We start from the raw sequence: 27,851 nt of genomic DNA, 5'->3' as shown, positions 1-27,851 counted from the left end.
TATCGAGTGATGTGTCAGCTCGTTTAAAACAGTCAAGCGGACTGTGATTTCAGCAGCACGGGAAGAAAATAATGCTGGTCCGTCAGGGACTCCCTGTTTAATGTGTTTGTCCCCATCCGACCCAGCCATTTCTCAGTAGATGAGAGGTTTTCCGTGGTGACTCATTCAGGTTGTTGTGGGGAGGGCTCGGGGAAAGGAGGGGAGACAGAAATAGAGAATGAGAGAGGGGTATTCCAGCAGCATTGATGCAGTAAAGTGGGCTGTCTAAACCATGGCATGTCTCATTAAAATGGAAGGAGTGGACTGCATGAGGTAAGGCGGGCCGCATCCACAGAGGAGCTTTCCTTGCCTGGAACAAAAATGGGTAGGTAATCGCGTATGGACAAGAAAAAATACAGCACCACCATATGCAACGTTTCACACGTGTATTCAGCAACTAGATACCAGCAAGTGAGAACAGTTTAAATAGCAACAAATGTCATTGAGAGTTTCTTATGGATTAAGATGTCTGTGTCAACTGAGCCAGCTGATCTGAGGAGTGATTATACAGGCTAGTGTTTAGTGTCCAATGCTCTGTGAATGTGTAAGATTTGCAGGAAAGAATTACATCCATTCATTTGCTTTCCGATACATTTTTATTGTATTAGCAGTCCGTGCTTTATGGCATTATAGAAGAAAGAAAAAATCAACAATGCATTTGGATTAGAACTTCGTCCTGACCCTCACCCAACCAAAGACAAATTCATGTTTTTCTTCACGAATTTCATGCTTATATTTTCTGTATATTTCTTCACACTCAACTTGCTATTCATCCTCAACACCGTGGAGGTCAGGCTTCTATCCCAGAAGACATTTAAATCAGTATATTGGATTGTATTTCAAACAAACAGTGAAGCAAGCCAAGCTAAAATTTATGATCTACGTATTGTACGAGAATTTCTCTTTCTCGGTTTTTCTCTCATCCTCTTTCTTTGCGGTCAGTCGTCCGGATCAATTTTCAAGTATGTTGATTTCCAGCTGATTGGTGACCTGTCTCAACCTGGCGCAGTCCAGACATGCTATAAACACCCTCTTGCCAGGATTCGAAGGGGTGATGGACTCTGTATATTGCATAATGCCACCAGGTAAAATTTGTCTGCAAGTAGAAACATACACGCTTAGTTCATTGAACTAATCTTAATTAAAAATATAAAAGATTTGTATGTGGTATCACATATAATTATATCGTTGCTGTCCTTTTGAAACCTCGCATTAGCTGTTGAAATTAAAATAAACACTACTCTTTAAATCATTAAACACGGTTTGTCAAAGTTGCCAAGCTCTTTTTAATGCTTTTTATTGGTTAGATATTTGCAAAACACAGTGACAAACATAAAGGGCGACTAATGATAATGATTTGACAAAAAATGAAAATCACGAAATATGGAGATACGAGGTTTTAGAAGGACAGCAGCGATATAACTTCTCCAGCAGAGGAAAACGAAGGGATACTTTGCTTATTTACTCCCATGTAATATCAAAAGAAGATATTTTGAAGAAAGTTGGTAACCAAACAAAATCGACCCCCTTGACTTCCTTTGTATGGACACAAAACCACTTGGACATTTCTCAAAATATCTTCTCTTGTGTTTTAATAAAAAAATGACAGAAATGTCCCTTTAAGCTAGTGTTAAGGTACAGTTTTGTAGGTATTTGGTACTTATTTGTCTGATACTGAATATCTATGGATATGGACAGATATGAGATTCTTAAAGCGGCGTACTCGTAGGACTTGAATTTGGTCGGTATCAGACCGGGTGAGTCAAGGCGGAACTGAATGTTTTCCATGGCGAAGTTATACGGATTCCTGAATTCCACAATGACAGTGAAAGCTTTGCCCACCCGAGGACTTCCACTCACCTGTAGATGAAATTGAAAATGTGAAAACATTAACAGTTGACTAAATTATAAAATCAGCTCATCAACAAGTTCCCATGTGGATGGTCGCTCAGGAAATATACCCGTATAGTGAGCTCGGGAGGGAGAAGGGTGACAGTTCTCATTGTGGAGAGGGACACGCCTGTTTCCTCAATGCTACCCGTCACGAGAAATAGCAGATTGGATTGTTCCACCAGATAGGGCATGTAGTCCGTAGCTTGGACGTTTATCAGCAGATTCTCAGCTGTAATTTGAGAGTATATTCAGAAAAACTAAAACAAAGAATCCAACATGTATTCATTCAACAAATTTATAACGGATATCATACTTTTCCAAGCCTCCACAGTAGCACTTTTGGTTTCCAGCTTGATGTTGGTGCCAGTGACCCCGGTGTAAAATACCACAGCACCACTTATGGTGGCATTGATGGTGCAGGTTTGACTACTCTGGTTCTTAATGTTCATGGTCAGCTTGAAGTCATCACCGATTGTTATGGTATCGGCCAGGAGTTGGATGTCCAACCCAGCTTCTGCAGGTGGGCTGTAATCGTCTGAAAACAAACCACTGCTCTCTGCCGTCTGCATGACCTGCTTGTCCCTCCCGCTTCCTGGAGTCAGGACGATAATCGAGAAATAAGGACAGGGCGCTGTAGTAGCACATGATTCTTGAAATTGAAAGCAGATGCACTTACCTTCTGGATACTTGTAGGTAGAAGTGATGTCTTCATATTGATTAGCGTTAATTCTTTTGGTCACAATGATTTTTCCCACATACGCAGTGTCCACAGAGAGGATCTTGGTCTTTCCATACTTATCAACCTGATGGTAGATCACATCACTGTTCAGCTGAAGACAGGAGGAGAAAAAATATGCAGTTAGCTAGAACTTAAAAAAATGCTCAGTAAAGATGTTCTAATAAACGTGGCTTCCTTACCTCTGCAAACACAAACCTTGCATCAAACGGGTAGCTTAGCTCCCCCTCTTTTATGGCATTGACCGATGTCGGGCCACAGCGATAGAGACCTGCACAACACAAGCAACAACAAAAAAACAATTTGAAAAAACATCACGTAATATTATAATTTATTTCTAATAATGCATTACATTTAGGATCTGCTTGTTTGGTGGTACCACTTTGGTGAAGTATCCATTTAAACACCAAACAGATGGAGGGGCTGAATGCTATTTAAGACTGACGTGCTCTTCACAGCTCTTAACATTTTGGATATATTATTCTTGAAACTGAAATTCATAAATTGATGTCGGTTTGCTTGTTCATTTCCGACAAATTATCAGTGAAAAGTGAAGCAAAATCATCGAAATGCTGGAAACTTTACTATAAGTACAATCCCAGTTTGTCATTCAGCCCTGTTATTGATAATTCACACTTACTTCGTAAAAGTAATAGGACTATCAATGCACACTTATTTGAGCAACTTTATGATATTTGGGCATTTTGGATTAATTTCAAATACGTTTGTTATCATTTTGAATTCTTATGCATAATGATGCATTATATAACGTTTTACTAAACCCGTTGGAAAAGCAAAGTTAGTTTGGGGCTTTACGTCATACATCAAATCATAATGAGGATCATACCATCACTGGTCTCCTGAGGAGTGCTGTCAACCACCTGCCAGCCAGAGAATTTCTGTGGCAGATCAGGTCTTGTCATGTACGCCTCATTCCAGCAGTGATAGTTCCTGTTAAAAACACAGTATACCTTTTAAAACACAATAAATCATGATACCAACAGTGAATAACATCAATGAACAGAGCAGTGACTTGGATCTTAAAGGTGCATTGTGTCAATTCAGGGGGATCTATTGCTAGAAATGCAATATAATATACACAACTATGTCTTCAAAGGTGTAGAAAGATCTTTCATAATGAAGTGTTATGTTTTTATTATCTTAGAAGGAGCTATTTCTATCTACAGACACCGCAGGTCCCCTTACATGGAATTCACTATTGTTACTACAGTAGCCCTAAATGGACAAACTGCTCTACAGAGCGCTTTTCATAAATGCATTATCTTCTTCGGCAAAGAGGCAAAAACGTGATGACATCTTTGGCCTGTGTCAGCCACCGTAGTGCTTCAAAAGGAGGAAGGGGTGGAGTAAACCGTTCTGTGCAAATCTCAACCTCACCACTAGACACTGTTAATATTCACACACAGGACCTATAAAACATTTGGATGCTCATGCAATGTTTTTCAAATAATCACCAGACTGAATCTCTTGTTCGAGATCTGTTCAGTTTCCCCTCTTCATCCAGCATGATGTCTGTCTTCAGGTTGCCCGTGTTGTCGTGAGCAGAGCAGTAGTTGGTGATGACCCTCGTCGGTATCCCCAGACAGCGCAAAACTGGGTGGAAGGTTGAAAAAACATGTAAAGCTTGCTGCTGTCTTCATCTTGAAGATTTTTTACCAGCAACACTATTACAAAATAGGACGATATCATTACCCCAGGTTTGGGACATGTACAAAGATTTGAATGGTGACAAAACTCCATGTCATGGTTTCATTTTACTGTAAGTATCAAAATAATTCATCTGTACGTCTCTAAACAATTATTGTGATAGGGTGTGACCCACAAAACCCCCAACCTAACAGAGAATGTGTAGTTGCCATACTCACAAGTGTTCAGCACACCAGCATATACCCAGCACTGGGCAAAACAAACCGGGACAGCATTTTCTCTGGCGTATTTGAGCAGGATTTCAGGACTTCCGGTCCAGGCAGTGGGTGATGTGCCAATGGAGTAATCTCCACTCCAGTTTCCAACCAGAACACCATCATCATCCTGAGAGTTCATCTGAAAATATGCCACATGCATTCATGTGAGAAAGTATTTAGTTTACATGTTAGGAAGCGTGTTCTTTGTGAGTTCACATCATACCAGAGCTGAAACCTGCCGGACTACTTTAATGGCATTTCCACGATATACTAGCGGTACTTTGCCAGCATCCATAACCAGAAGGCAGGCATCCAGAACTCCTTCTTCAAACTACAAGAAAACACACAAGTGACAGGTTGAGACTTTAGTTTGTAGACATTTTGTCTTGAATGTAAAGTATACCGAATGATGTCTAGGTGGATTATACGGACCTGCCCATAGTTCCATGAGCGGGGGCTAATGTTGTTAAATTCTCCGTTGAAGATGACCCCCACATCATTCAGGACGTACTCCTGCCTGTCTTCGTCTTTTTTCATGTACACCTGGTCCGCTGTGTAGAGACACATACAGCAAGATATTGATGTTTGGCCTCAAGCCACATTTCAAAGGCTACCATATTGTTTTATGTCAAATTTGAGCAGCATGTAAATGCAGTTGTACTCACCAGGGTCCCAAGGATTGAACAGCACATAAATGTCAGTTTTGGGGTTCTTAGGGGTGCGCTGTTGTCCTAAATTACTCATTACAGTCACATAAGTGCTGAAGCGGCCCACGATGCAGCTGGGGTCCGGTGTGATGCCCACCCTCACTTCATTGCCATTTTTGTTTATCACACGGCAATTCCAGATCATTTCGCCTTTAACTTTTCCAAAGGACACAACGATCGAGGTACCCCTGTTTCTATCAGGTGAACTGCCTGCGAGATAAGCGCAACAGTCATTTGCAAGTACAAGTTTTCCTGACAGCAATAATGAAAACTGATATTAAATCTACATCATCTGACTTCTTACTGATGACAGACAGATGTTTTCCGAGGTCTGATTTTGGAATAGGATAACAGCAAGTGTCTTTGTTCTTTTTTTTATATGTGCCTCTCAGGTTTTGAAAAGACCAGAGATGTAATTCTAGCTTTTTGTTGTTGTGCCTTTAATTGGTTTGTGACTTTCAGACCTATCCGTTTTTAGATATTGTCATTATTTTCTACGATTAATACAGTTATTTAGGCAAAATGCTAACTAATGACTGCCCATTTCTTTCACACAAGAAACTTTGAGCAGTAAATAAGTACAAGTATTCTGTCTTACGTCCCAACCAATGGATAGAGCAAAGTCATGGGTTCAATTCCTATGGGAAACTAAATCTTTTTATATTTTACGCAATTGTAAGTCGTTTTTCCATAGTCAGGTATCGTCACATCCGTAACAGTATAAATAATGAAAACTTTTTGATGTTTTATCAAGAGTCATCCCTTCTCCATTTGTGAGGTATTATTGCTTCTTGTTTATGCATTTTAATTCAATTAAATCCTACAAAGTTTGTCATATCTCAAAAAACTTGTTCTTTTTTGTCACATCCATAACGCACATTTATCACCCTTTAAAAAAAAGAAAACTAACTCATAGGCTGATATATTTCTGATGTTTAGACTCTTCACAGGTTTACAAACTTCATAGGTTTAGTAAAATATAAACAGATGATTCCATTTTTGGTAACATATACATTCTGTGAGAGTTTGTGTCATATCTATATCACAAAATGTCATATGCATTATGCTGGAAGTGCCTAAATGTTGTGTTTTGTGTTTAGCATTTTAATTTAAGCCAATGAAAGATATAAAACACAGTTATGAAACCTCTTTGCAAATCTAAATTCATGTTTAAAGGAGATTTCAAAAAGAAGCTCACCAATCAAAAACTCCACATCCACGGAGTCTTGCATTTCATTGAAAGGACGATCAAATCTGATATCGATGATGAACTCTTTGTTTCGCCGCACAATCAGGTTGGAGTTCTTGTACCTGCTGGTCTTGTGAACTTGCTTGTTATCCACTATGCGCATGTCAACGCCCAACACTGAAAAAGGCGGGCTTGCTAGAACACAAATAAAAAAAACATGATGATATTTCATTATCTTAGTTTCAGAACATGAAAAAAGGCAAACAGCTTCTGAATAAGAGTATCTTTATTCTAGCCTTGCTGAACAAGAAAAGCTACAATTCTTTGTTAAAAGATAACAGGTCTGTTATTGCCTGTTGACTTTAGCTTCTTAAACATTTTAAGAGTCTGTCATTTCAATTTAAAGAGATAATTTTTCTCACATGGACAACACATAAAAAAGGAAATAAAACTTTACAAGGTGCTCTTGGTGACGCCACGTCATCCAAGGGTTTAAACATAGGTGGGTCAAAGTATTCTGAGTTTGATTTGGCAAAGGTAATACGGCCATTCTGGGGTCCCAGGTGAAAGTCGCTGTAGTCAGGGATTGACATGATGTCCACTGCCAGTTGTGTAGCACGGGCCTTCAAATAAAAAAAACAGTGATATTTCAGAATCAACTCAATTCATGACAGGCATGACATTTATTTAATTGAAAAATGACACAATGTGGGGGTATTGAAGACAAACACTGAGTGCAATTTGTATACAGGCTTATACTGTGTCATGAAACACAGAATAGTTTGGCAGGTAGATATTACAAAATACATATTATGAAATGAGGGCTGTGATTAGGAACACTTGTAATTTTTATTGGAATATTCAAGATGCCTGACATATTTAATGAATATGCCACTTTTGTGAGCCGGGCATAATGATGGTGAAATGAATCCTTGACGATAAAACAGGTTCAGTCTTTATTTAGATTTTTACACCTAGAATAATAGTAAACTCATCCAAACTGTAACTGTGAAAAGCAACCAATGAAGGTGTTTAAAGTCTATTTATTGCTCTTATTGTATATGGAGTTCTTAAATAAATTGTTTGTTTTCTAATGAAAGAAATTGATATTTTGGCGCAGTTTTATTTGTGTCTATAAAGGAAATTGCAGACATTTAGGCATTCTTTGAGTAGCGCTGGGAATTCCAATTCTGGAAATTGAAACCGCAAATTTACACTGTTAAACTTTGCTGTAGTTTTGCAGCAGGTTTGCCAGTTACTTACAGTAGATTTAATTTACAATTTTGTTTTAAACATAAACTGTTCTAAGTTACTAAATATCTCTGGTCACTTTTCTTGTTATTTTAATGTATCGTATGATGTATTCGAAAGAAAAATAAATGCTCAGGAAGAAGGTCATTTTTTGCAGTGTAATGCCAGTAATGAGACCAGTCTCTTCTTGCTCATTTTGAATCTCAAAAGTCAAAGTGTTTTAATTTCGAAAGTGTTTTAATGTATATTTTATAAGCAGGGAAAAACTGTACAACTCAAATGAAAGATGAATACTTAGTAGAAAAGCTCAGTAACAAGAAGTTCATAAGTCATTAAAAGTGTTGTACTTACTGTCTTGTAGAAGAGTTGATGGGTCTGCTGAGGATGCTCCAGGGAGATGTGCTCATGGGGATCTCCATACCGATTAATATAGGGTCAGAACTTCCTCATCCACTGAAGAAAAACACCTCCATGGAAGCAGAACATCCAAAGTCGACATGATCCAAAGATCAAGTCAGCTTGACACACAAACACAAATCTGATCTTTCTTATTCTTAACAACAACAACAAATGGCTGACGAGCATTTATACATCTGTTCATAGCTAAAAACACAGTTAAAATACATGAATGCATTTGTATAAATATAGTCTGTATAATAACAGCTATAGGGCTATTAACAAATGAAACTTGTAAAGTGGATTTAACAGACCCTTTCACATAGTTTTTTGTCAGTCAGTAAAACTAAAACTAAAAATCTAAAATAACGGATACCAAAACTAAACTATCATATAGTAATAATCAAAGAAAACTACGATGACAATTTGGAAGCTTTTTGGCATAAAAAAACTCCTTCTAATGTCTTTAAAATGAAGCCCAGTGTTATTACCAGTGTTTAAAGACTAGATGTTGTAACTTTAACATAGTTGTGACACATAAGGATATCTTGACCTGTCTGATAGGAAGAAGTGCTATGATGCCATGTCAATTAATAATTCTTAGTAAATAAAGGGAAGTAAAACTTGCTGACATTATCTGATGAGTTTGACCCAAACGAAAGGTTGTGTTGCCTCCATGCAGACTAAAGATTACTACATATTATCATTTATACGTCAGATAATATTGTATGTACACAAAGTTTTAGTATTTTTCAGATGATTGTATGAGGAAGCAAGTTTATGTTGTTACCCAGCAGGTAGTTCACACTGAGTTTGATGAAACCCTATACATTCTTTTTTTACATTTATTGGGGTTTCATTTGTTGTCAGATGACTATTTAACCATCATGGCCCGTCTCTAAACCATATCCACTAAACTAAAGATCCAACTAAATCCAAATTGTGCTGCATAATAAGTACGGATGAAAGCAATCGATGAATATTCTCTAAAGGCTAATTCACACTGAACAAGCTCCAACAACAACAAATGGCAACATTCTACATTTTCTTTGGCATTGTTCAAACAAACACTTACAGGGGTTTCACACTGAGTTTGTTTGATCAGTGTAAAGGGATAGTTCAGCCGAAAAGGAAAAACCTGCTGTCATCATTTTCTCACCCTCATGTCATTTCAAACCTCTGTGACATGTTTCCTTCAGCAGAACACAAAAGAAGATATTTTGAAGAATGTTTGAACCAAACAATGGCGGTACCCATTCAGTATGGACACAAAACCAATAAAGGTTACTGTACAGCCGTTGTTTGGTTATCAGCGTTCTTCAAAAATATGATTTTGTGTTCTGCACAAAAATGACGTAAATGATGTAATGAGTAAATTATGATATATATTTTTGTTTGAACTATACCTTTAAGACACAAGAGCCAGAGATGCTTCATAAATCTAAGGATGCACCAATTTGTAAGAGTTTCTCATCCGTTCTCAGTGTTGGATTCCAACTATCAAATGACTATTGAAGATGGGCTATGTAACACATGAACCACAGCACATCTGACTCTTACCAGGAGGTGGCGCCATTGCTATTTCAAAAAGGGTTGGGGTTTCTCAAATAGAAAGCACTCAGGAAGGCTATTACTTTAAAAACGATAGGCCTATGCCATTTTTTATGGTAAGCTCACAAATGTTTAATTTTGTAAGCTATTAATCAAACAGTTTATTAGATGGCCACGTGTTACAAGACCACTTCGGAAGACAATACTGGTCTAGAAGAACATCGTGTTTCTACTACGTTTGAACAAAATACAGCCAAAAGAACATTTATATAACATTTATAACTGAATACAAATGTTAAACGAATCCTGGACCAGTGTTTACATTTTGCGAAGTGGTCAATAGGTAAAGTCAAAGAATTTCAGGCAAACAAATGTGACCCACAAAGCTTCTTTTTTCTACACTTGTAATCTTTATTTGAAGCCATATATACCATAAAGGATAAAACAAAGAAATGTATTTAAATAGGCCTACAACAAAATTTTATTATTATGTGACAAATTATGGAAAAGATCTGTGAGCTTTACAGTCCGAACGGTGCTCTGGAGCTTTTGTGAAGGAAGCTAAATGTGCACTGCTGTCAAATATGCATATCACCCCAACAACAGTGTGATAGACTGAGAGAATTCAAAGAGAATTGTGAAAAAAATTTGTTACATTAAATATTCATTGTTCTTAACTTTTCCCAAATAAGAAATAGTATAAACATTTGCATTTTGTTGTGAATATCAACACGTTTTAGTGTTTGAGGTCTGAGAGCATTTACAATCGTTTTTGTTATTTTTACCGGTTTTCTTTTTTCTTTAATGCAAATATAAAAAATATATAATTTGTTTGGAATTGAAGAAAAAGTAGTTCACATGAATGAAACAAAAATCCTCCATTAACCTGAACTCATACGTGTTATACAAAATATAGATAAATGCATCATTTCGGCGTATGTAATTCTGCATATATTGATCCTATCGGTTACATTTCTGCCTGTCATTTCTGAACACTGCTTGTTAATACAATGCATTTAATGCAAATGTTTGTTTCTTTGTTCTGATTGTTATCCTTTTACCTGACCTATTGCCTATTGAAGTCAATAGGCAAAAAAGGCTAGGAAAGGACTTTGCCACTTTGATGATTTAATATGACCTTTTTTATCTTTGACATTTATGCATTGGTATACCTTTAAGATGCTATATAATAATTTATTTGTTTATACATTTATTTCAATAGGGACAAAACAATAGACATGATTCCTGTAAAGAACAAATTCATTGCACATAGAGATTATAGCAAGGGCTCATTTGCAAAGGTGCTCACTTGCATAGATTTGAATAAAAGGCAAATGTTATCCTTTTAAAGTTTGGCATCACTGTAATATCCTTTTGTATGTATCTTATATTTCTGTAAATATTACTCACTGTATTAAAAAGCCGTTTAGAGTAGTGTAATGGTTATGTGTTTGAAAATAAACTTTACAATTATGCTGTTAATGTTTATTTCTTCTCAGTGCTGAATAAGATGTTGTATTCAATTCCACTACAGCATTTAACAGGGGACATTTCTTTTATTCAGTTGAATGGGTTTGCACAGATTTTGTTATCCTGTGTCAGATACGGTATTGCAAACAACTTTGTTTATCAAAATGCATATCAGGATCACACTAAAATAATTCTGCTGTTCTTTGAAACAGAGGCGAAGAAAGTGTTTTTCTGATTTAAAGATTCATTTTCCTTGTTTGTTGTTCCTCAGCTTATTTGAAATTTATTCTGTTTTATTATTATCTGAAACTTATTATGAAAATATTTTTCAATGAAGTTTTATATTAGGCTATATGAAAGTGCACTGTTTTGTCAAGTGCTTGATGTCAGTGTAAATAACTGAGTCCTGAATAAATCAATAAATGTCATTTGAACTAGTGTAAATAAGCAAATCCAAATGCTTTTGCTTGTTGTTTATTGTTAGTTTGCGTTAGTTAAACATAATCCATTGCATTATAGCGGAGAAAAATCAACAGTTGTGACTACAATGACAGTTTGTTAAAAAAGTACATGAGGCCCCTGATCAAAGAGATCAAGTGAAAATCACTAAATATTTCAAATATTTCAAATTCTTTACTCTGGGAAGGTCAGGAAGAATTTTTCATCAAGAAAATGTACATTTGAATAAGATTATCTTTCATGACATTTGTAAAGCAAGCTTAAGTAAAATAACAGGTACTGGGAACTCTTTTATGCGTTGTTATTCACAATTCCCTTTCTCGTGTTCTTTCTCTCATGCCCCCACTGTCGCTGTTGTCACTAAGTTGTCCGTAGCCTTCAGTACTTCGATTTCGATCTGATTGGTGACCTGTCTCAGTGAAGGGCAGTCCAGACACGCCATCAACGTCTTTTTCCCATGAACTAGAGGGATGATGGTCTCTTTATATTTGATTGAGCTGCCAGGGAAAATCTGCCTGTAAATGCAAACAGTATGTTGTAAGAAAAACATTATGAAGAGAAGTATAAAGAGAGAGAGACTTTTGTGAATCTGCACTTGAAGATTGCTTATGCATCCAAAGAACAAAAATTATATTTTTTCTTTGTGTTTTCGTCCTGTTTTTCAGTGTAAGCATCTTCATTTTCTTAACTCAAGAAAAAAATATCTTTAGCAAAATGAATTAAGACGTTACATATTTTCTGTACTTATAAAAAATGTCTGCCAATGTGGTAAGAACGTATTCTTATAAAAATCTTTCTCTGTGTTCATCAGAACAAAGAAATGTATACAGATTTATGAGTAAATGAAGACAGAATTTTCATTTTAGGGTGAACTGGCCCTTTAAAAAAATGTCTAACACATTGAAATACATTTTTCTTGTTTTAAGCATAAATTCTCAAAATTTTGGGTTGGGAAACATTGAACTTTAATGTTTTTGTGAAAAACACAAAATCGGATTCTGCGCTGCGAAAATGTTGGTTTTGAGATATTACTTATGTTGGCTTGAGAAAGCCAACATACTGATGTTTTACTTAAATTTATCATTCATATTATTCTTCTGAGATTAAACTTTCTGACTATAACTTCAACTACAGCTTTCAAGCTACGGCCACCAAACTTCACACATATCTTAAGACATCTAAGCTGCATTCTAAAGTAATGCATTCATTTATATGTATCTTTGTGTTTGTGCATGTTGTATATGATGGTGAATTGTCAAATGCAAGAATATACAATATTTAAGTAGTCTCTAGGAAGCATATTATTGGTACATGTCCTACAGCATTACAGTATTGGTATTTATAATAAAAAGTTGACCTGTATTTTTTCATCTTGGTCTGTATCAGACGAGGTCCCTCAAGGCGGAGCTGCACATCTTTCAGGATTAAATTATAGGGATTCAGGAATTCCACGTTGACCATGAATTCCTTGCCCACCTGGGGAGTCCCGGTGACCTGCAGGTGATGAAATACAGCTGCATCTGTATCCTTCCTTTTGTCAAGTGCATGAACACAATTCCTTATACAGCTGTAAAGTTCTTTAATATGTAGTATTTATTTAAATATACCTTTATAATCAATTCGGGAGGTTGAAGGGAGACAACTCTCAGGGCGGAAAGGGACTGGTTCAATTCCTCAACGCGTCCATACACAACAAACAGCAGATTGGATTGTTCCACCAGGTAGGGCATGTACTCCACAGCTTCGATGCTTATTTGTACTGTCTCAGCTGTTAATAAAGTTTTACATTTATTCGTTTAGCAGATGCTTTTATCCAAAGCAACTTACAAATGAGATGAGTTTTAGTTGTGATGAAAAACGTAAAAACGTTCCGACACAGTTGGCATCACAATCCATATCAGATGCAGCGTCACAACACAATGAATCACTTCCACCGGTAAAGTCTTACTCACTCTGTGAAGGCTCCACGGTTGCATCTTTGTTTTCAAACTTGAAGGTCGAGCTGGTGACCCCAGTGTAAAACACAACACAGCCGGTCAGGGCGATGTGGATGGTGCATTTCTGAGTGGTCTGGTTCTTAATGTTAATGTTCAGCTTGAAGTCTTCACCCATTTTGATGACATCAGCATGGAGCTCGATGTCCACACCAGCTTCAGTCAGCGGATAGTAGTCCCTGGCGGCAACACCGCTGTTCTCTGCCATCTGCATGGCCTTCCTCTCCTTGAGACTTGCTAAAGTCAGAGACATAGAAGGTAAAATGACACAAAGCAGAAGAATACAGGAGTGTGTGTATACCTAATCTGATATTACGTGAAAACGTGATATTAAGTATTTAACTCTGGAAACCAAACGTTGACCAATCTCGAGATCTCAAAGCTCACATTTGGAACATGATGTTCCGAATCTAATGTAACAGCAAAGCACTTACACTCTGGATACTTGTAGTTAGAAGTGATGTCCTCGTATTCATTACCGTTACACATTTTGGTCACAATGAGTTTTCCCACATATGCAGTGTCCACAAAGATGATCTTGCTTTTTCCATTCTTATCAGACTGATGGTAGATCACATCACTGTTCAGCTGAAGGCAGACATTTTCACATTTCAACTACGCACACGCAATTTTAGCTTTTATCTTGACAACTATGTGACATCGAAAGAAAATTAAGTCGTGTGAAGTAACGTTGTGTTCATTACCTCAGCAAAGACAAATCTTGAATCAAACTGGTAGCTTAGTTCTCCTTCTTTCATGGCATAGACAGATGTCGGGCCACATCGATAAAGACCTTAATGAGAGAAGCCAAAAAACTTTTTCATTCCATTAAGCATAACAGAATGCACGAAATAAATGTTACTTAAAGTGCCAAATGAAAATATTGAGTCCGTTTTACAGACTGCCATGCATTATACGTGACCATTCCAGTCCTTGAAAACCCAGATTAAAGGGATAGTTTACCCCAAAATAAAAATTCTGTCATCATTTACTCACTTCATGACTTTTTAAACCTGTATGTCTTCCGCAGAACACAAAAGAAGATATTTAGAAAACCGTTTGCAACCGAACAGCAACGGCACCCATTCACTTTGATTGTATGGACACAAAACCAGTGCAAGTGAATGGTGCCGGCAACATTCATCAAAATATTTTCTTAAAATATGAAGTTCAGTTTTATGCATAAAATCATACATAATTTAAAGAAAATAACCCTGACATACAAAACAAAAATATTTGGTAATATACTGAGAAATGTATTGCAGTATAGTAAATATAAATACTGTACTTAAATGTACTTAAATCGGAAACAAGGGCATATACTTTTTAATATATGAAAAGACTAAATTCTGTATTCTTTGATACATTGTAATATATTGAAAATGTATTCTATATATTTTAAACTATATATTAAATGATTTAATACATTGACAATTTCTGTGTAGGCAAATATATTTTGTTTGTGTAAGCGAAGCCGTCTTTCAGTATTTTTGTACAAAACAATGAAATGTAGTGTCAATCGATGTGTTTGTCATGAAAATTTGACTACTGTAACTCAAAATCTATATCATATAATTTATCATCGACAAACACAACCTATTTACATCTTTCTTTAGGCTCCAACTTGATTATATGACTTAAGCCAGGCTTTCACAGACGGGGTCACCTATATCACATATATCCACCTACAAGTTATATTTTAAATGATGAAAAACTCCTTCAGGTGTTATGTCAGATGCACCAGACACAAATGAAACAGAGATAACCAGCCCATCCTTGAAGCAGACATCTTCTCAAAAAACGTTCCCCAAAACTACAGTCATGTGCATACCGTCACTGGTCTCCTGAGGGGTGGAGTCAACCACCTGCCAGCCCCAGAACCTTTCCGGCAGGTCAGGTCTCTTCATGTACACCTCGTTCCAGCAGTGATAGTTCCTGTTAAAAACACATTTTTATTGCTTCAAAAATATACAACCTTAAAAACTCACTGTAAACGGTACACTCACTCTTTTTCTATTTATCAGAGATCATCTACAGGCACTCTGTTATTTGCGAATGTGTACTGGAAGTTAAGGGCGGTCACTCTGCATAATTTCAGAGTCCGGACACAAAACATGTACATTTGAGTAGCCGACATTGTTATTTAGGTCTAATTGTAAGCTTCAGGAAATCTTACCAGATTGAATCTCTTGTTTTTTCTTTGTCCATTTTCCCGTCTTCATCCAGCATGATGTCTGTCTTTATGTTGCCATTGTTGTCGTGAGCGGAGCAGAAGTTGGTTATGACCCTCGCCGGCATCCCCAGACAGCGCAAAACTGGGTGAACAGGTATAACAAACAATTGTGCCCAAGTTATACAGTACCTGTTTGCCATCTAAATCATATAACTCTGCAAACCAGTGCACGTTCAGGAGGGACTCATGTGTTCTCAATGACTTGTTTACTCCAGCATTTAAATCTAGTTGTCACTCCTAAACTTTAGAGCACCACATGTCTCAAAAGTAGCCTACTTTAAGTGCGATTGCCATACTTACAAGTGTTCAGCACACCGGCAAATACCCAGCATTGGGCAAAAAGAACAGGTGAAGCTCCCGTGCTGGAATATTTGAGCAGGATTTCAGTACTTCCAGTCCAGGCAGTGGGAGATGTGCCATCGGTGTAATCTCCACTCCAGTTTCCAACCAGAACACCATCATCATCTTGTGCGTTCATCTGAAAATATATCAGCAGGTAGTCAAAATGAACACAATGTGATTATGTTGCTTATCATGCTATAAGACTGATATATGTTTCTGTTTAGCTTACACATGCCATAATAAAGACGGCAATGCGATTAAATGGAAACGTCTCAGCCATCTATAATATTTCTACTTCTAAAATGTTTCCATTACAGTTTCAAAGGAGATCTCAGGTCACAAACAGAGCTGCATTTAAAAGTTACTCGAAAAAGAAAGATCGTAGATTGGATCTCTTTAATATCACCAGAGAGTTTAAACAGAGAGCAAATAAAGCGTCCGGCATCTCAGATATTTCGCCTGAGAATAGGAACGCTCAGATTGTCACCATTAGAGTATCAAAAGATATTTTAACAATTCCACAAACTGAGCTCAGATTTGCCAAGTCGGCAAACAAAAGTCAATATTATTGAAGCCTTCTAGACGAACGCATGCATTTCTATAAGATTTCTCCCAAATCTAGATTATTCACCTCCACAATCACCTCCACACTCTTTGTGTATGTCAATAATTCTCTTATTTGTTTCCAGTTGAAGTATTTTAAGAGAAACATGCTTAAATGAGAAACCAAAACCTCTTTAGAAATGAAGAGCAACCTCTGGGCAATAACATAATGTGAACTGAAGATGTTACTGAGACAAACCTGATACCCAAAAGAGAACTCTATCAAATAGCACGAGCTATGAAAAGGCAATGCAAACTTCACAAATTGCGCGTCATACCAGAGCTGAGGCCTGCCGGACTACTTGAGTCGCATTTCCACGATATACTAGCGGTACTTTGCCAGCATCCAGAACCAGAAGGCAGGCATCCAGAATTCCTTCTTCAAACTACAAGAAAGCACATAAAAGTGTAAACAGATGTGGACAGACAACATTTGATGGTCTTTGATGTGAAAAAACATTTTGAATGATGTCTAGGTGGATTATACGGACCTGCCCATAGTTCCATGAGCGGGTGGTCACGTTGTTAAATTCTCCGTTGTAGATGACCCCTACATCATTCAGGACGTACTCCTGCCTGTCTTCGTCTTTTTCAATATACACCTGGTCCTCTGTGTAGAGACACATAGAGCAAGATATTGATGTTTGGACATTTCAAAGGCTACCATATTGTTTTTTTGTCAAATGTGAAAAGCATGCGAATGCAGTTGTACTCACCAGGGTCCCAAGGATTGAACAGCACATACATGTCAGTGTCGGGGTTCTTAGGGGTGCGCTGTTTTCCTAAATTACTCACAACAGTCACGAAGGTGCGGAAGCGGCCCACGATGCAGCTGGCGTCCGCTGTGATGCCCACCGTCACGTTTTTTCCCTCAATTTTAACCACACGACACTTCCAGCTGACATCAAGTGTCTGTTTTCCGATGGATATAATGATGTGGGTGCCCTTCTTTTCATCAGGTGCACTACCTGTGTAAGATGAGCACAGCAGATATTTGCATGTAGTGAAAGAAATGTGAGTGGATAGATTTTTTTATTCATTTACATCCTATTCATGATATGTTGGTTGAAATGGTCACATTTTATTTCTGATACTCAATACTATATAGACCGTTTCATCTGACCAGCACGCCGGGACTAGTTAACTACCGGTCTGTGTTAGGCTAGTGTCAAATAATAATAATAGATTATATATTAATAAACTATTAATAGTTTATTTAATTTTTGTTATTGTTACTTTGTTTTATTCTTTTACTGTATAATAATTGTATTAAATTAATTGTTGAAATTTGTTGTATCTTCATTTGATTAAATAAACAGTTTGTTGAATGGACACTGTAGTTTGGTTGCATTTAAACAAACCGTATGGGACAATGATATCACAGCCTAAATTCTAAATATTGGGGAGACTGGGGTTCTTCTCGGTTTCTTTATTTATCAGAAATAATCTACAGGCACTTTATTATTTGTGAATGTGTACTGGACGTTAAGGGCAGTCCACGAACCTGCACGTGTCACTTTGAACGCTCTATAACAAAAAATAAACAGCTCTGCAACGTATTGTATGGTGTTTTACAGACCAGAAGAAATAATAATTTGGTTAAAAAAAACTGCTCACCAATCAGGAATTCCATCTGCACATTGTCCTGCTGTTCATCGAAGTCACGGTCGAATTGAATGATGATGGTGAATTCTTTATTCCTGCGCACGATGAGGTTGGAGTTCTTGTATTTGTCTGTGATGTGGTTGGCCTTGTTCTCTGTCACACGCATGTCAACGCTCAACACAGAGAGTTTGGCAGCTTGTGTTGCTAGAGAAGAAAGCAAGATCAATGTGATGAAATGATCACAGTAGTGTGTTATTCTTTATCCTTACATTAAAGACAAAGAATGGGCTCTCAAAAGTAGAGCTGTAAGATCCTACTGAAAAATAACTGGTGATTGATTATAGATGTACAGTACGTGAATTGGATTGACCAAATAGTGTTTGGTGAAAAACATCTTATGTTTGACATTTTTGTGGTAAATGAATAGAATGTGACAATAACATTTACAGTAATTTCTCAGTATTTGTGATACAAATGACATTTTGTAATCATGTGACACATTCATCAAATATGTCAATAAAAATGCATACACAGGGATGGCTTTACTGTACCTTGATCCAGGGTTCCCCTTGGCTTTAAAGGCAGATCATCAAAAGATTCAAACTGAGGAAAGTCAAACTCATGCGAGTTTGAGTTGTCAAGGGAATTACGGTAGTTACGTAAGGATAACATGATGTACACAAGTCGTCCTCACGTCAGCCTGAAGTACAGATATAAAAAACAGAAAATGATTTTGATTTTTTAAATACTGAGTTCAGACAATATCAGATTTACATCAGATGAGGCATTGTGGGAGAAAAAGAAGTTAATGAGTGGTTTTAATGTGTGTTTGAAAAAGGCTTCTTACACTCTAAAAATCTGCTGGCAAAGCTAAAGAAACATTCACGAAATAAGAAATCCTGTCATTGAAAGTGTTGTACTCACTGTCTTGTAGAAGAGTTGATGGGTCTGCTGAGGATGCTCCAGGGAGATGTGCTCATGGGGATCTCCATACCGATTAATATAGGGTCAGAACTTCCTCATCCACTGAAGAAAAACACCTCCATGGAAGCAGAACATCCAAAGTCGACATGATCCAAAGATCAAGTCAGCCTGACATACGAATTGAATTAAACTTTTTCAGTTCTTGATGACAACATCAATTTCATCAAGCTCTCTTGTGACCCTGCAGGGATATGGGTTTAGAGAATGGATAGAAAGAGGATGCCTACCCGATGAACCCAGTGAAACCTGGGATGTCCTGTCCTCTATTCATACTCTTGACTGCTGCCCCTGTCATGCATAAGGCGTTGGAATTATACAAGATAAAAGGTATTAAATACACATTAGAACCCATTTTAATAAGGAAATGTGTTCACACTGGATCCTGTCTCGTCCAGTGTAGACACGGTGTCAGGCAACCTTTATGTTTGTCACTTACATATATCTAATCAATAAAAAGTATTAAAAGGTGCTTGTGAGCTTTGACAAGACAGTCCCTGTGAACTGGATCGTTTTCACTTTCGTTTGTGAAAAGGAATTTCAAAGGAGAAAATCTGTGGTTTTTCACTGGGAATTTTAACTAAAGCTTATAAAGGTACATTAATTTTTTTAAATAAAATGACTCACATTGATAAACTATTTACTATAAACGCTACAATATTTCATGGAAAAATACGAATTGTCATTTTTTTATTTCACTGTGACTTTAAGTGCTTTTTCCATTTCCTGAAATCGGTGAATTTGGATGATATGAAAGTTTATGGGTATGCACACATACACAATGCATTTCACACTGGGTTAGCAGAGATTGGCTAACATTGTGTCTAAACCGGACACGACAGCCGCAACGTGACAACCTGCTTGTTCTTAATGGGTGTGTCGAGTCGCACCGCACCGAATCCAGTGTGGAAACAATTCGAAATTATAATGGGTTCTAATGCGTTTCTAATGTCTTTTGTCGTGTTGCGTCTGGTGTGACATAAATACAATCTCACAATAGCATCAAAAACTGGCCCAAAACACAGATAACAGACATGTGAACTTAAAGGAAGATATATAAAACCTTTTCTTGTTTATTTAGCAATGTTGACTTTGGATCTCTGTTCTATGAAGTTAACAAATTTTGCTCAAATATACTCTTCATGAAGCTAACTTGCCCTGTAAGACACCTCTTGTGGTGCGTCAATAAACCATTGTTTTAAGAGGGAAGTAAAACTTGTCAGGTTATGTCATGTTGATGTGTTTGACCCCAATGAGAAGTTGTGTCGCCTTGTTCCATTAGTTCCAATTTCTGTTCACATGAATCTAGACAGACTCATAGAGACCATGGCGACACGTTTGTTTGACATTGCATTGCCAAACGTTTTGGTTCTGATTCTTCTCATTGCTCAGGTGCATTTATTTCATTCTCTGGATGTCCAATGGCCCATTCACACAGTGTGCAACGCAGAAAGACTTACAATAACCTACAGGAGCTGTGGTGAGATCACATCTAAATCTAAATGTTCTTGTTTTGATGAGAAGTACCAAAATACATAGCTGTGAAAGCTTCTTTAAGCGCTGTTGAATATCAGTGACATCAGTGATAATGTTTATCTTTGTTTATATCAAAGAATGTTTATTCAAACATCTCTGACGATTATACAATGTGTATCGAGTAAGTTGATTTATTTGTCACACCTCATAGACCCTTTACAGGATGTGGGCTTCACATTGCTCTCTTGCCCTAACAAATTAACAGATCCAATAAATATCAGATTGGGTTTAATTCTAAGTGAGTTTATCATTTTTATATTTTATTAAAACATTTGGATGAAGGTCAACAAAGCATTAGGAAGTAACTGCGTGTTTTCTCTTCAGGGCAGTCTATCGATGAGTTATATTCATCAGCTGTGCTTTTGCTAAATGGCTATGCAATGTTGACGTGGGACGAACCCCTCTGTCTTCCTCATTTCCCCCGTTTCACATATTGTGGAAGCAGAAGAGGAGGTGAGGATTCAGGAAAATGTACCTACTAGAAGATAGTTCGCCCTAAAATGTACTGATCCTTATATCCTGGCATTTTATTCTTCTGCAGAACACACAAGAAGATATTTTGAAGAATGTTCCCTAACCCTAACCTAACAACATTGACTTCCATTGAACTGTATGGATACAAAGCCACGGAGACGTTTCTCAAAATATCTTCTTTTGTGTTCCACACAAAGAGTCACAGGTTTTGATTGACACGAGGGTGAAGAAACAATGACATAATTCTAGATATTAGGACTAGGAGTAATGTCAGTAATCTCACATTTCTTTATTCTTTCTACAGAAATGTTGACCCTTGATTCCTCATTTAAATTCCCAGACATTCCCCTAAAGGTTTGGTTTACACAAGCACAGAATTTTCACTTAGAAAGTTAAGCTTTGATTTACTGTTATTAACATAAATGGGTTTTTTGTTTTATTTAATGTTTCATATGTCTCCTTTCTCAGGGGGATTTTACTTTGCTTCTGAATGCAAGAAATCAAGATGGCTTTCAGATGGCATGTGTGAATGCAAGTCTCAGCTTCAAGTGAGATCAGAGGGCCGTTTCTTAAGTGCAGATGCTCCTTTATTATTGAACAATTGTAAAAGATATTCCTAATAGTAGACCTAAGAAATAAAAGTAAGATATTCATCATTGTACTTATTAAAACCTTTAGGTCAATATAAGAATAATTTATGCACTTTATATAATTCTTTACAGCAGCTTTATGAGTCTACTGTACTCTCTAAAATGAACAAAATAATCAAATAAACCACGGCATGCTCATTTTCTAAATATGTCACTGGTGTTATTGTCTCTTGTCACCAACAATGACAGAAAACTCTATGCAAAGATGGATAGTCATTACAGGAAGTACATTTTCAGATTTTAACTAAAGATTATGCGGGCACACCAATTTTAAAAGAGAATGACCCACATTGATAAACTATTTACAATAAACACTGCAATATTCATGAAAAATAGCCATTATATATTTTTATTTAGTTGTGATGTAGTAAAAATTTAAATAACATATTTTTCATGTAAAAAAATGCATTGATTATATTATATTATATCATAATTGTTAATATACGTACGATAGTGCATGTCATTTACGTCATCATATGAGTATGCAGAATCAAGTTAAATATTTTTGCAATGATTATTATCCACAAACGTCAACAAGTTGTCTCTATACAGCCAGTTCTGGTTTTCACCAATAGATGGAGACATTAACCCTTCCCTTCCCATCACTTTACTTTACTTGTCCTGTTTCCTCTTCTTCAGCCAGTCACATCTTTAAACCATTGTTGAGCAACGATGTTCATAACTGATTGTTATATGTATTTGTAAAGTGTTATTTGTTCTGACAACCTATAGAAACAAATTTAGGAATATTCTTTTTTTCCTCCAATAAACTGTAGGAAGATGTGAAAAGAGAATGTTGAAACATCATAACTCATTGTAAATAAAACAAGCTACAAAGTGGAGTCTGTTTTTGAAATTTGTAATATCTTTTGAAGTAATATGAAGTGATGAGACATGATAATCTAGACATACAGACCTGCTGTAATGTACACATGAAATTTTAAAAGGCAGATCAAGTTGAGGTTGGTTTTTATCGTCTCGTGTCTTTCAGTCACCAGACATTACACCTGCTTCCTGCTTTATTTTACATACACATACTTACTCATTTTCTTGTCATAAGGATGAGAACTTACATTGTAAAAGCCCCAGATAAGTGTTGCAAAATCAGTATGAACTATAAATCACATGTTTTGTGGTGTAGTGAGTAAAATGTTAACTTTTAAGGAAAGCGAAAATAAAAACAGCCCATCCTAACAATGTGATTGAACTTGTAGCCTAGTGTTATAGTCAATTGTAACACAAGGGTGCCGCTTTGTCACTTCAGAAGGCTCAAAAAGTACATTTAAGTGAAGCTTGACATGGAACAAATTGTTTACATAAGAAGTTATCATCCTTTGCTTAATGTACTAACAGCAGTGAAACTTCACAAAGCTTCAAGAAGTTGTCAGACATTTCCACCTAAGAAAATTCTTGAGATTGTGATCTACTTTGCTATGAGGAAGTACCACACGTTTCAGTGGTTGAATCCGCAAACTTTGCTACAATGTTTTTATGTCAGCGCTGTGCTTTTTTAATAAACAGAAAAGCTTAAAAATTTGCATGAAAAACCTACTTTGGGCCCAAGTAGGTAACCGAATATGGCGACATCAAATGGTATGCGAGACAAACGACGGTTACCTACAGTCATCTATCACCAAGGGAAACCAGTTTTTCACCTCTCCCATCACCCCTACCTGTGAAGAAACCATATAAAGAGTTTGTTTCCAAAATGAAATTACTCCGTTTAAAAAGAAATTTAAATCATGTTTTTATTAAGTCAACAGGTTTTCATTGTGTTAGTGGTATATTTTTCGTTATTATGGCTTAAATCAAACCAAACCCACTGCAGTTTGATTTATATTTATTGAAATGCACAATAAAAAATATGATTTTGAAAATCTCATTTTGGAAATAAACTCTTTAGTCTGTTGTGACCAGCAAATATAACCTATACAATGTATTAGCTTATTTAAGCACCGTCTTCATAACATGAAATGTGAAGGGCAGGCAGTGTTTATGAAGTCCCACTGTGTTCACTGTCATCATTCTTACATTTACATTTAGTCATTTAGCAGACGCTTTTATCCAAAGAGACTTACAAAGAGTTCAGGGAGCAATAAGCTATATGTCAAGAGCAATAGTACAATAGGTGCTAATACAATGTTACTAGTTACAAAGTTATTGGTTCTTAATGTGTGTTCGTTCTTATTTAATAAAAAATGCGAGTAAAAAGGATAAAACATGTATTTCATTTGCCGTTTGATTTTGCCGTTTTGGCCCGTGAGCCCCAAACAACAAGCAGCCATCATCTTTCCTTCAGAGCCCAATCTACCTGACCAAACTTTTTTTTATTTTTAAACAAGCAAACAATGACATCAGTTATAGATGTTGCATCTTTAATGCTGTAATGAAATGACAGACATCTCAAAAGTTGGTGTCTTCAGACCGTGGTGCTCTGAGTTATCCTTTCAGGCTTGTTCACCGAGGATAAAGGAAACCTTTTGTTGCCGTGAAAGGTTGTTCCCTAGCAACAGGGTTGCATTTGGAAGCCTTGGTAACGGTCAATAAATAACATCACTCTCAAGTTTCGGCTAGTTTGGAGATGGAGGTCTCACTACATCTTGTCTTACTTTGCGGGCCGCGTTCACTCTGAGGATTTGTGCTGTGCATGTTGCTTTAACATCGATGTGTGAAGGTTTAGATTACATAGACCTTTAAATATTTATTCATATGTTTGAAAAAAAAGTTTTTCGTCATTTCAGTCAGACTGCAAAGATCAATTTCTTGAATGTGAGCAGCCAACCATTTTGCATGCTTTGGGAGGAAATTATAAACCACTCAAATAAGTTATTCATTGACCCATATCATGGCTGAACAGACCCTACGTGAACTGCTCACACCACCCCGAGTGGAACGTTCAAAACTGTTCAGCTGAAGTGAAAAAGCATAACTCTATAAGCTATAAGGGTCTCTATACATTCTCCACAAAGTATAAGTTCTGCCATTGCTTTTCATTGAATATATCAAAAGCTAACTCACACCGTGCGTTGAAAAAGGTTGGTCCGTTGTACATAAACAAATATTAACAGCTACAACTTTTGCTTTTAAAAAATGCAAATGCTGAAATGACCATTAACTAAGATTAATAGAAGTTGTCTTTGTTAGTTCATTGTTACCTTATGCATTAACTAACGTTAACAAAGTGTTTTTATATAACCAAATGATAGCATGATGAGTACTTTATGAACTTTCTGTAATGTAACTGTACACATGATAAAGTAATCAGTAGTCAGTCAATTATAATATCCAGTATCACAATGGAAAGGGATGCCTGGTTGTCAGTGTAGTGGGGGCAGGTTTGGCCTGTCTAATCAGCCTGTGCTGGAGGAGGGGGAGGATGGGGAGGGTCTAATATCCTGCTATCAGTACCAGGAGGAATTTGCAGCTTTAACCACTAACAACAGACAAAACATTACAGATGATAAAACAAGTCCTGAAAACGTAACATATATGTGAAAGTACTGTCATTGCAGTTTAAAGTAGTTGTTATTTAACCCACATAAATGGCCAAGGCCATTCTGAAATATAAAAAGAAAATGTTTCACATTAAACATTGTTGAATGTTTCAGTTAGTTTAATTGTAGGCTATTTATTTACTACGTGCTTTTTTTAGGTCAAATAGGCCTCCGATAACGTCGGTCATTGGTTTTATTTGGGGTGAAGGGACGCATTAAAAGGATGCGAGTGGAGTATCAAAGTTTTTTTTTACAGTTAAACGAACAGAGTAAGTTTTGTCTGTGGGATGCTTGTCTGTGGCTGCAGCTTCAGTAACACGCGTCCCCTTGGAGACTAGCGTAGGAGCAACACGTGATACTCCGCCTTACTTATCAGCTTTAGAGAAGAGAGAGAGAGGGGGAGAGAGAGAGAGAGAGAGAGAGGCGCAGTGGGAGGAAAACTAAATAAGCGTTTTCCTCTCCTCCCTAAAGCATCTCGGCGTGGGGGAATTTGGGAGAGTGGGACACTCAAAGGCAAAGTTGACGAACTTTGCGCATCTTTGTACAAACGCCATTTTGATTCCTGTCCGGAACAACTTTTGCAGCTTCTTTCTTTTTTTTCTTGGTCTCTCTCTCCTCAGCTCATCATCACCATCATCATGTCTCGGCGCAAGCAACCCAACCCCAACAAAGTCAAACGTAAGTTGCTCTGCGTTTCTAAAACACTCTTTCTCGCGCCTGTTGTTTTGGTGTCGTGTGTTTATTGGATGTGTTTGAAACTCGAGTTTGCGTTTGGAGTCAGTGGGAAAGTTAATGCGGAGTAAGAGGAGACTTTTTTCCAACTTCAGCTTCCTCGTTGCGCGAGGGGAGACCTGATGCTCACCCGCACCGCACAAACCTGCCTCGAACGCCAGCGTTTAATGTGTCGACGTCGCTCCGAGACAGCGGTGTATTTCGGCGATCGCCGCTTTGAGTTCATCTTCGCTAACTTTTTAAAGACCGTATGGAAGTTGGTGCGTGCGGTGATGGGGTTCAAAGTCTGTTGCTGTTAGCTAGCGGTGGCTAACGCGCTGTTGCTGCTGCTGTCGCGCGGAGCATCACACGCTCATCTCGCGTGCACTTTGATCGTCTCGGCTCGAGCCGCTTGCGCCACGTTTCGATAGTTATCGATTATCTAAATTCGCGCTTTAATGTGGCTCGTTCTGTATCGTTGCGCTTTTTTCTTTCGGGTTTGTTTAGTCTACATCGACAACAACCTGTTGCATCACAAAGTTTGTTTATCTATTTTGGGATGGCCTAAATTCGGCGATTAGACCGCTCAGGTACGTTAGTGCTTGAGGTAAACGAAGTGCGAAAAACAGTCGTGTCGGAAATGTGTTGTTTTTGTCATTTATTTCCACTTATTCAGATGAAGTTAATGTGTTTTCTTCGTCAAGATAAACGTCTTTACGTGTTCGTACGTGGTGCTTTAAACCGTCGTGTGAGTTTTTCTAAAGTTTTCCGCGTGAACTGAAGGAATGGATGTGTCTGCTCGGTCTCTCGGGAGACAGCAGCCGAGCTCGCGCTGGTTAGATAATGGTTGCTAGGCATTTTTGTTCCGTCTCTTTCCCGCCCCTCCTCGGTGAGGCAGAAACTTTAGGAGCGGCTGCCTCGATGAGGCAGAAGGTAAACGTGGCAAATCCACTCGCCACCTTTGCGCATCCTCGGCGGTGTGTTTTAAAGTACATTTGGCAACTTTTCTCACCTTACATTGTGCGTATTTAGTCAATTACGCAGTTAAGAAAGGCTGTAAGTAGAAACGTTTAAAGGGGGCTGTGTGAAATGAGGATGTCGTGTTGCTTCTCGCCTCTTTGGCCCCCTTTTTTGAGGCAGGGATGAGAGGACGGATCTGGACGAGCAGTTCACATTCCATTACGAAATTCAACACTGTAGACGAGCAAGGCCCTGAGCTGCTGCAAGAGCACTATCACTACGCAGACATCATGTCTTCTCACATCTCTAAATATAAGAGCTTACGTGTCCCTTCGATACAAGGCCCACGTGATCTGTCTTTAGTTTGATTGTCAAGATGATGTCAAGCAAGGTTGTTTTAATGACAGCGTCCATTGATTTGAAAGATTTGCAACAGACATGTATTGTGTTTGTTGAGGCCTTGCAGACAGCATTAAAGGATCAGCTTGACGGTGTTGTGGCTAAAGGAGAAGGATGTTTCCTTGCAGTTTTCTTTTGTTTCCTCTTTGGCTAAAACTGAGGAAAATGTTAGAAAAGCAGGCATACAGTGTGTGTGTGGTTTTGTCATTTGAGGGGCACATAATAGAGTTGACACAGTTGTAGTTTTGGGATG

General features: G+C 37.5%; 4 protein-coding genes across 6 annotated transcripts in view; 2 read left to right on the top strand and 2 right to left on the bottom strand.

The window, feature by feature from the left end:
• Window positions 1-619: 619 nt before the first annotated feature.
• On the bottom strand, window positions 620-8,135 carry f13a1a.1 (coagulation factor XIII, A1 polypeptide a, tandem duplicate 1). The gene is made up of 15 exons (XM_079447690.1): window positions 8,092-8,135; window positions 6,947-7,112; window positions 6,499-6,684; window positions 5,259-5,510; window positions 5,026-5,144; window positions 4,817-4,924; window positions 4,555-4,732; window positions 4,144-4,282; window positions 3,516-3,619; window positions 2,851-2,939; window positions 2,609-2,762; window positions 2,246-2,524; window positions 2,001-2,161; window positions 1,763-1,899; window positions 620-1,135 (listed from the first exon to the last, which is right to left on the bottom strand). The coding sequence occupies exons 2-15, from the start codon at window positions 7,080-7,082 to the stop codon at window positions 991-993; spliced, it is 2,187 nt and encodes a 728-aa protein (XP_079303816.1). The 5' UTR covers window positions 7,083-7,112; window positions 8,092-8,135; the 3' UTR covers window positions 620-990.
• Window positions 8,136-11,615: 3,480 nt separating this feature from the next.
• Window positions 11,616-19,367, bottom strand: f13a1a.2 (coagulation factor XIII, A1 polypeptide a, tandem duplicate 2). The gene is made up of 15 exons (XM_079447689.1): window positions 19,318-19,367; window positions 18,945-19,093; window positions 18,406-18,597; window positions 17,505-17,756; window positions 17,280-17,398; window positions 17,067-17,174; window positions 16,144-16,321; window positions 15,787-15,925; window positions 15,442-15,545; window positions 14,315-14,403; window positions 14,045-14,198; window positions 13,569-13,847; window positions 13,224-13,384; window positions 12,974-13,110; window positions 11,616-12,131 (listed from the first exon to the last, which is right to left on the bottom strand). The coding sequence occupies exons 2-15, from the start codon at window positions 19,063-19,065 to the stop codon at window positions 11,951-11,953; spliced, it is 2,214 nt and encodes a 737-aa protein (XP_079303815.1). The 5' UTR covers window positions 19,066-19,093; window positions 19,318-19,367; the 3' UTR covers window positions 11,616-11,950.
• A 1,292-nt stretch (window positions 19,368-20,659) lies between these two features.
• On the top strand, window positions 20,660-22,875 carry ly86 (lymphocyte antigen 86). The gene is made up of 5 exons (XM_079447653.1): window positions 20,660-20,854; window positions 21,062-21,148; window positions 21,235-21,363; window positions 21,689-21,738; window positions 21,853-22,875. The coding sequence occupies exons 1-5, from the start codon at window positions 20,674-20,676 to the stop codon at window positions 21,934-21,936; spliced, it is 531 nt and encodes a 176-aa protein (XP_079303779.1). The 5' UTR covers window positions 20,660-20,673; the 3' UTR covers window positions 21,937-22,875.
• Window positions 22,876-25,869: 2,994 nt separating this feature from the next.
• rreb1a (ras responsive element binding protein 1a) overlaps window positions 25,870-27,851 on the top strand; it is a 45,788-nt gene continuing 43,806 nt past the window's right edge. Inside the window, exon 1 of one of the 3 annotated variants that reach the window (XM_079447304.1) lies at window positions 25,870-26,206. Coding sequence is in view for 2 of the 3 variants with exons in the window: in XM_079447305.1 (XP_079303431.1) it covers window positions 26,167-26,206 (40 nt within the window). In the remaining variant the exon portion in view is untranslated. The remainder of the gene's footprint in view (window positions 26,207-27,851) is intronic. The other 2 variants (XM_079447305.1, XM_079447303.1) reach the window with 2 other exon arrangements.

The sequence above is a fragment of the Barbatula barbatula genome, assembly GCF_947034865.1.
Source record: "Barbatula barbatula genome assembly, chromosome: 23".
Taxonomy (NCBI): Eukaryota; Metazoa; Chordata; class Actinopteri; order Cypriniformes; family Nemacheilidae; genus Barbatula; species Barbatula barbatula.
This window is presented reverse-complemented; position numbering and strand designations above follow the sequence as displayed.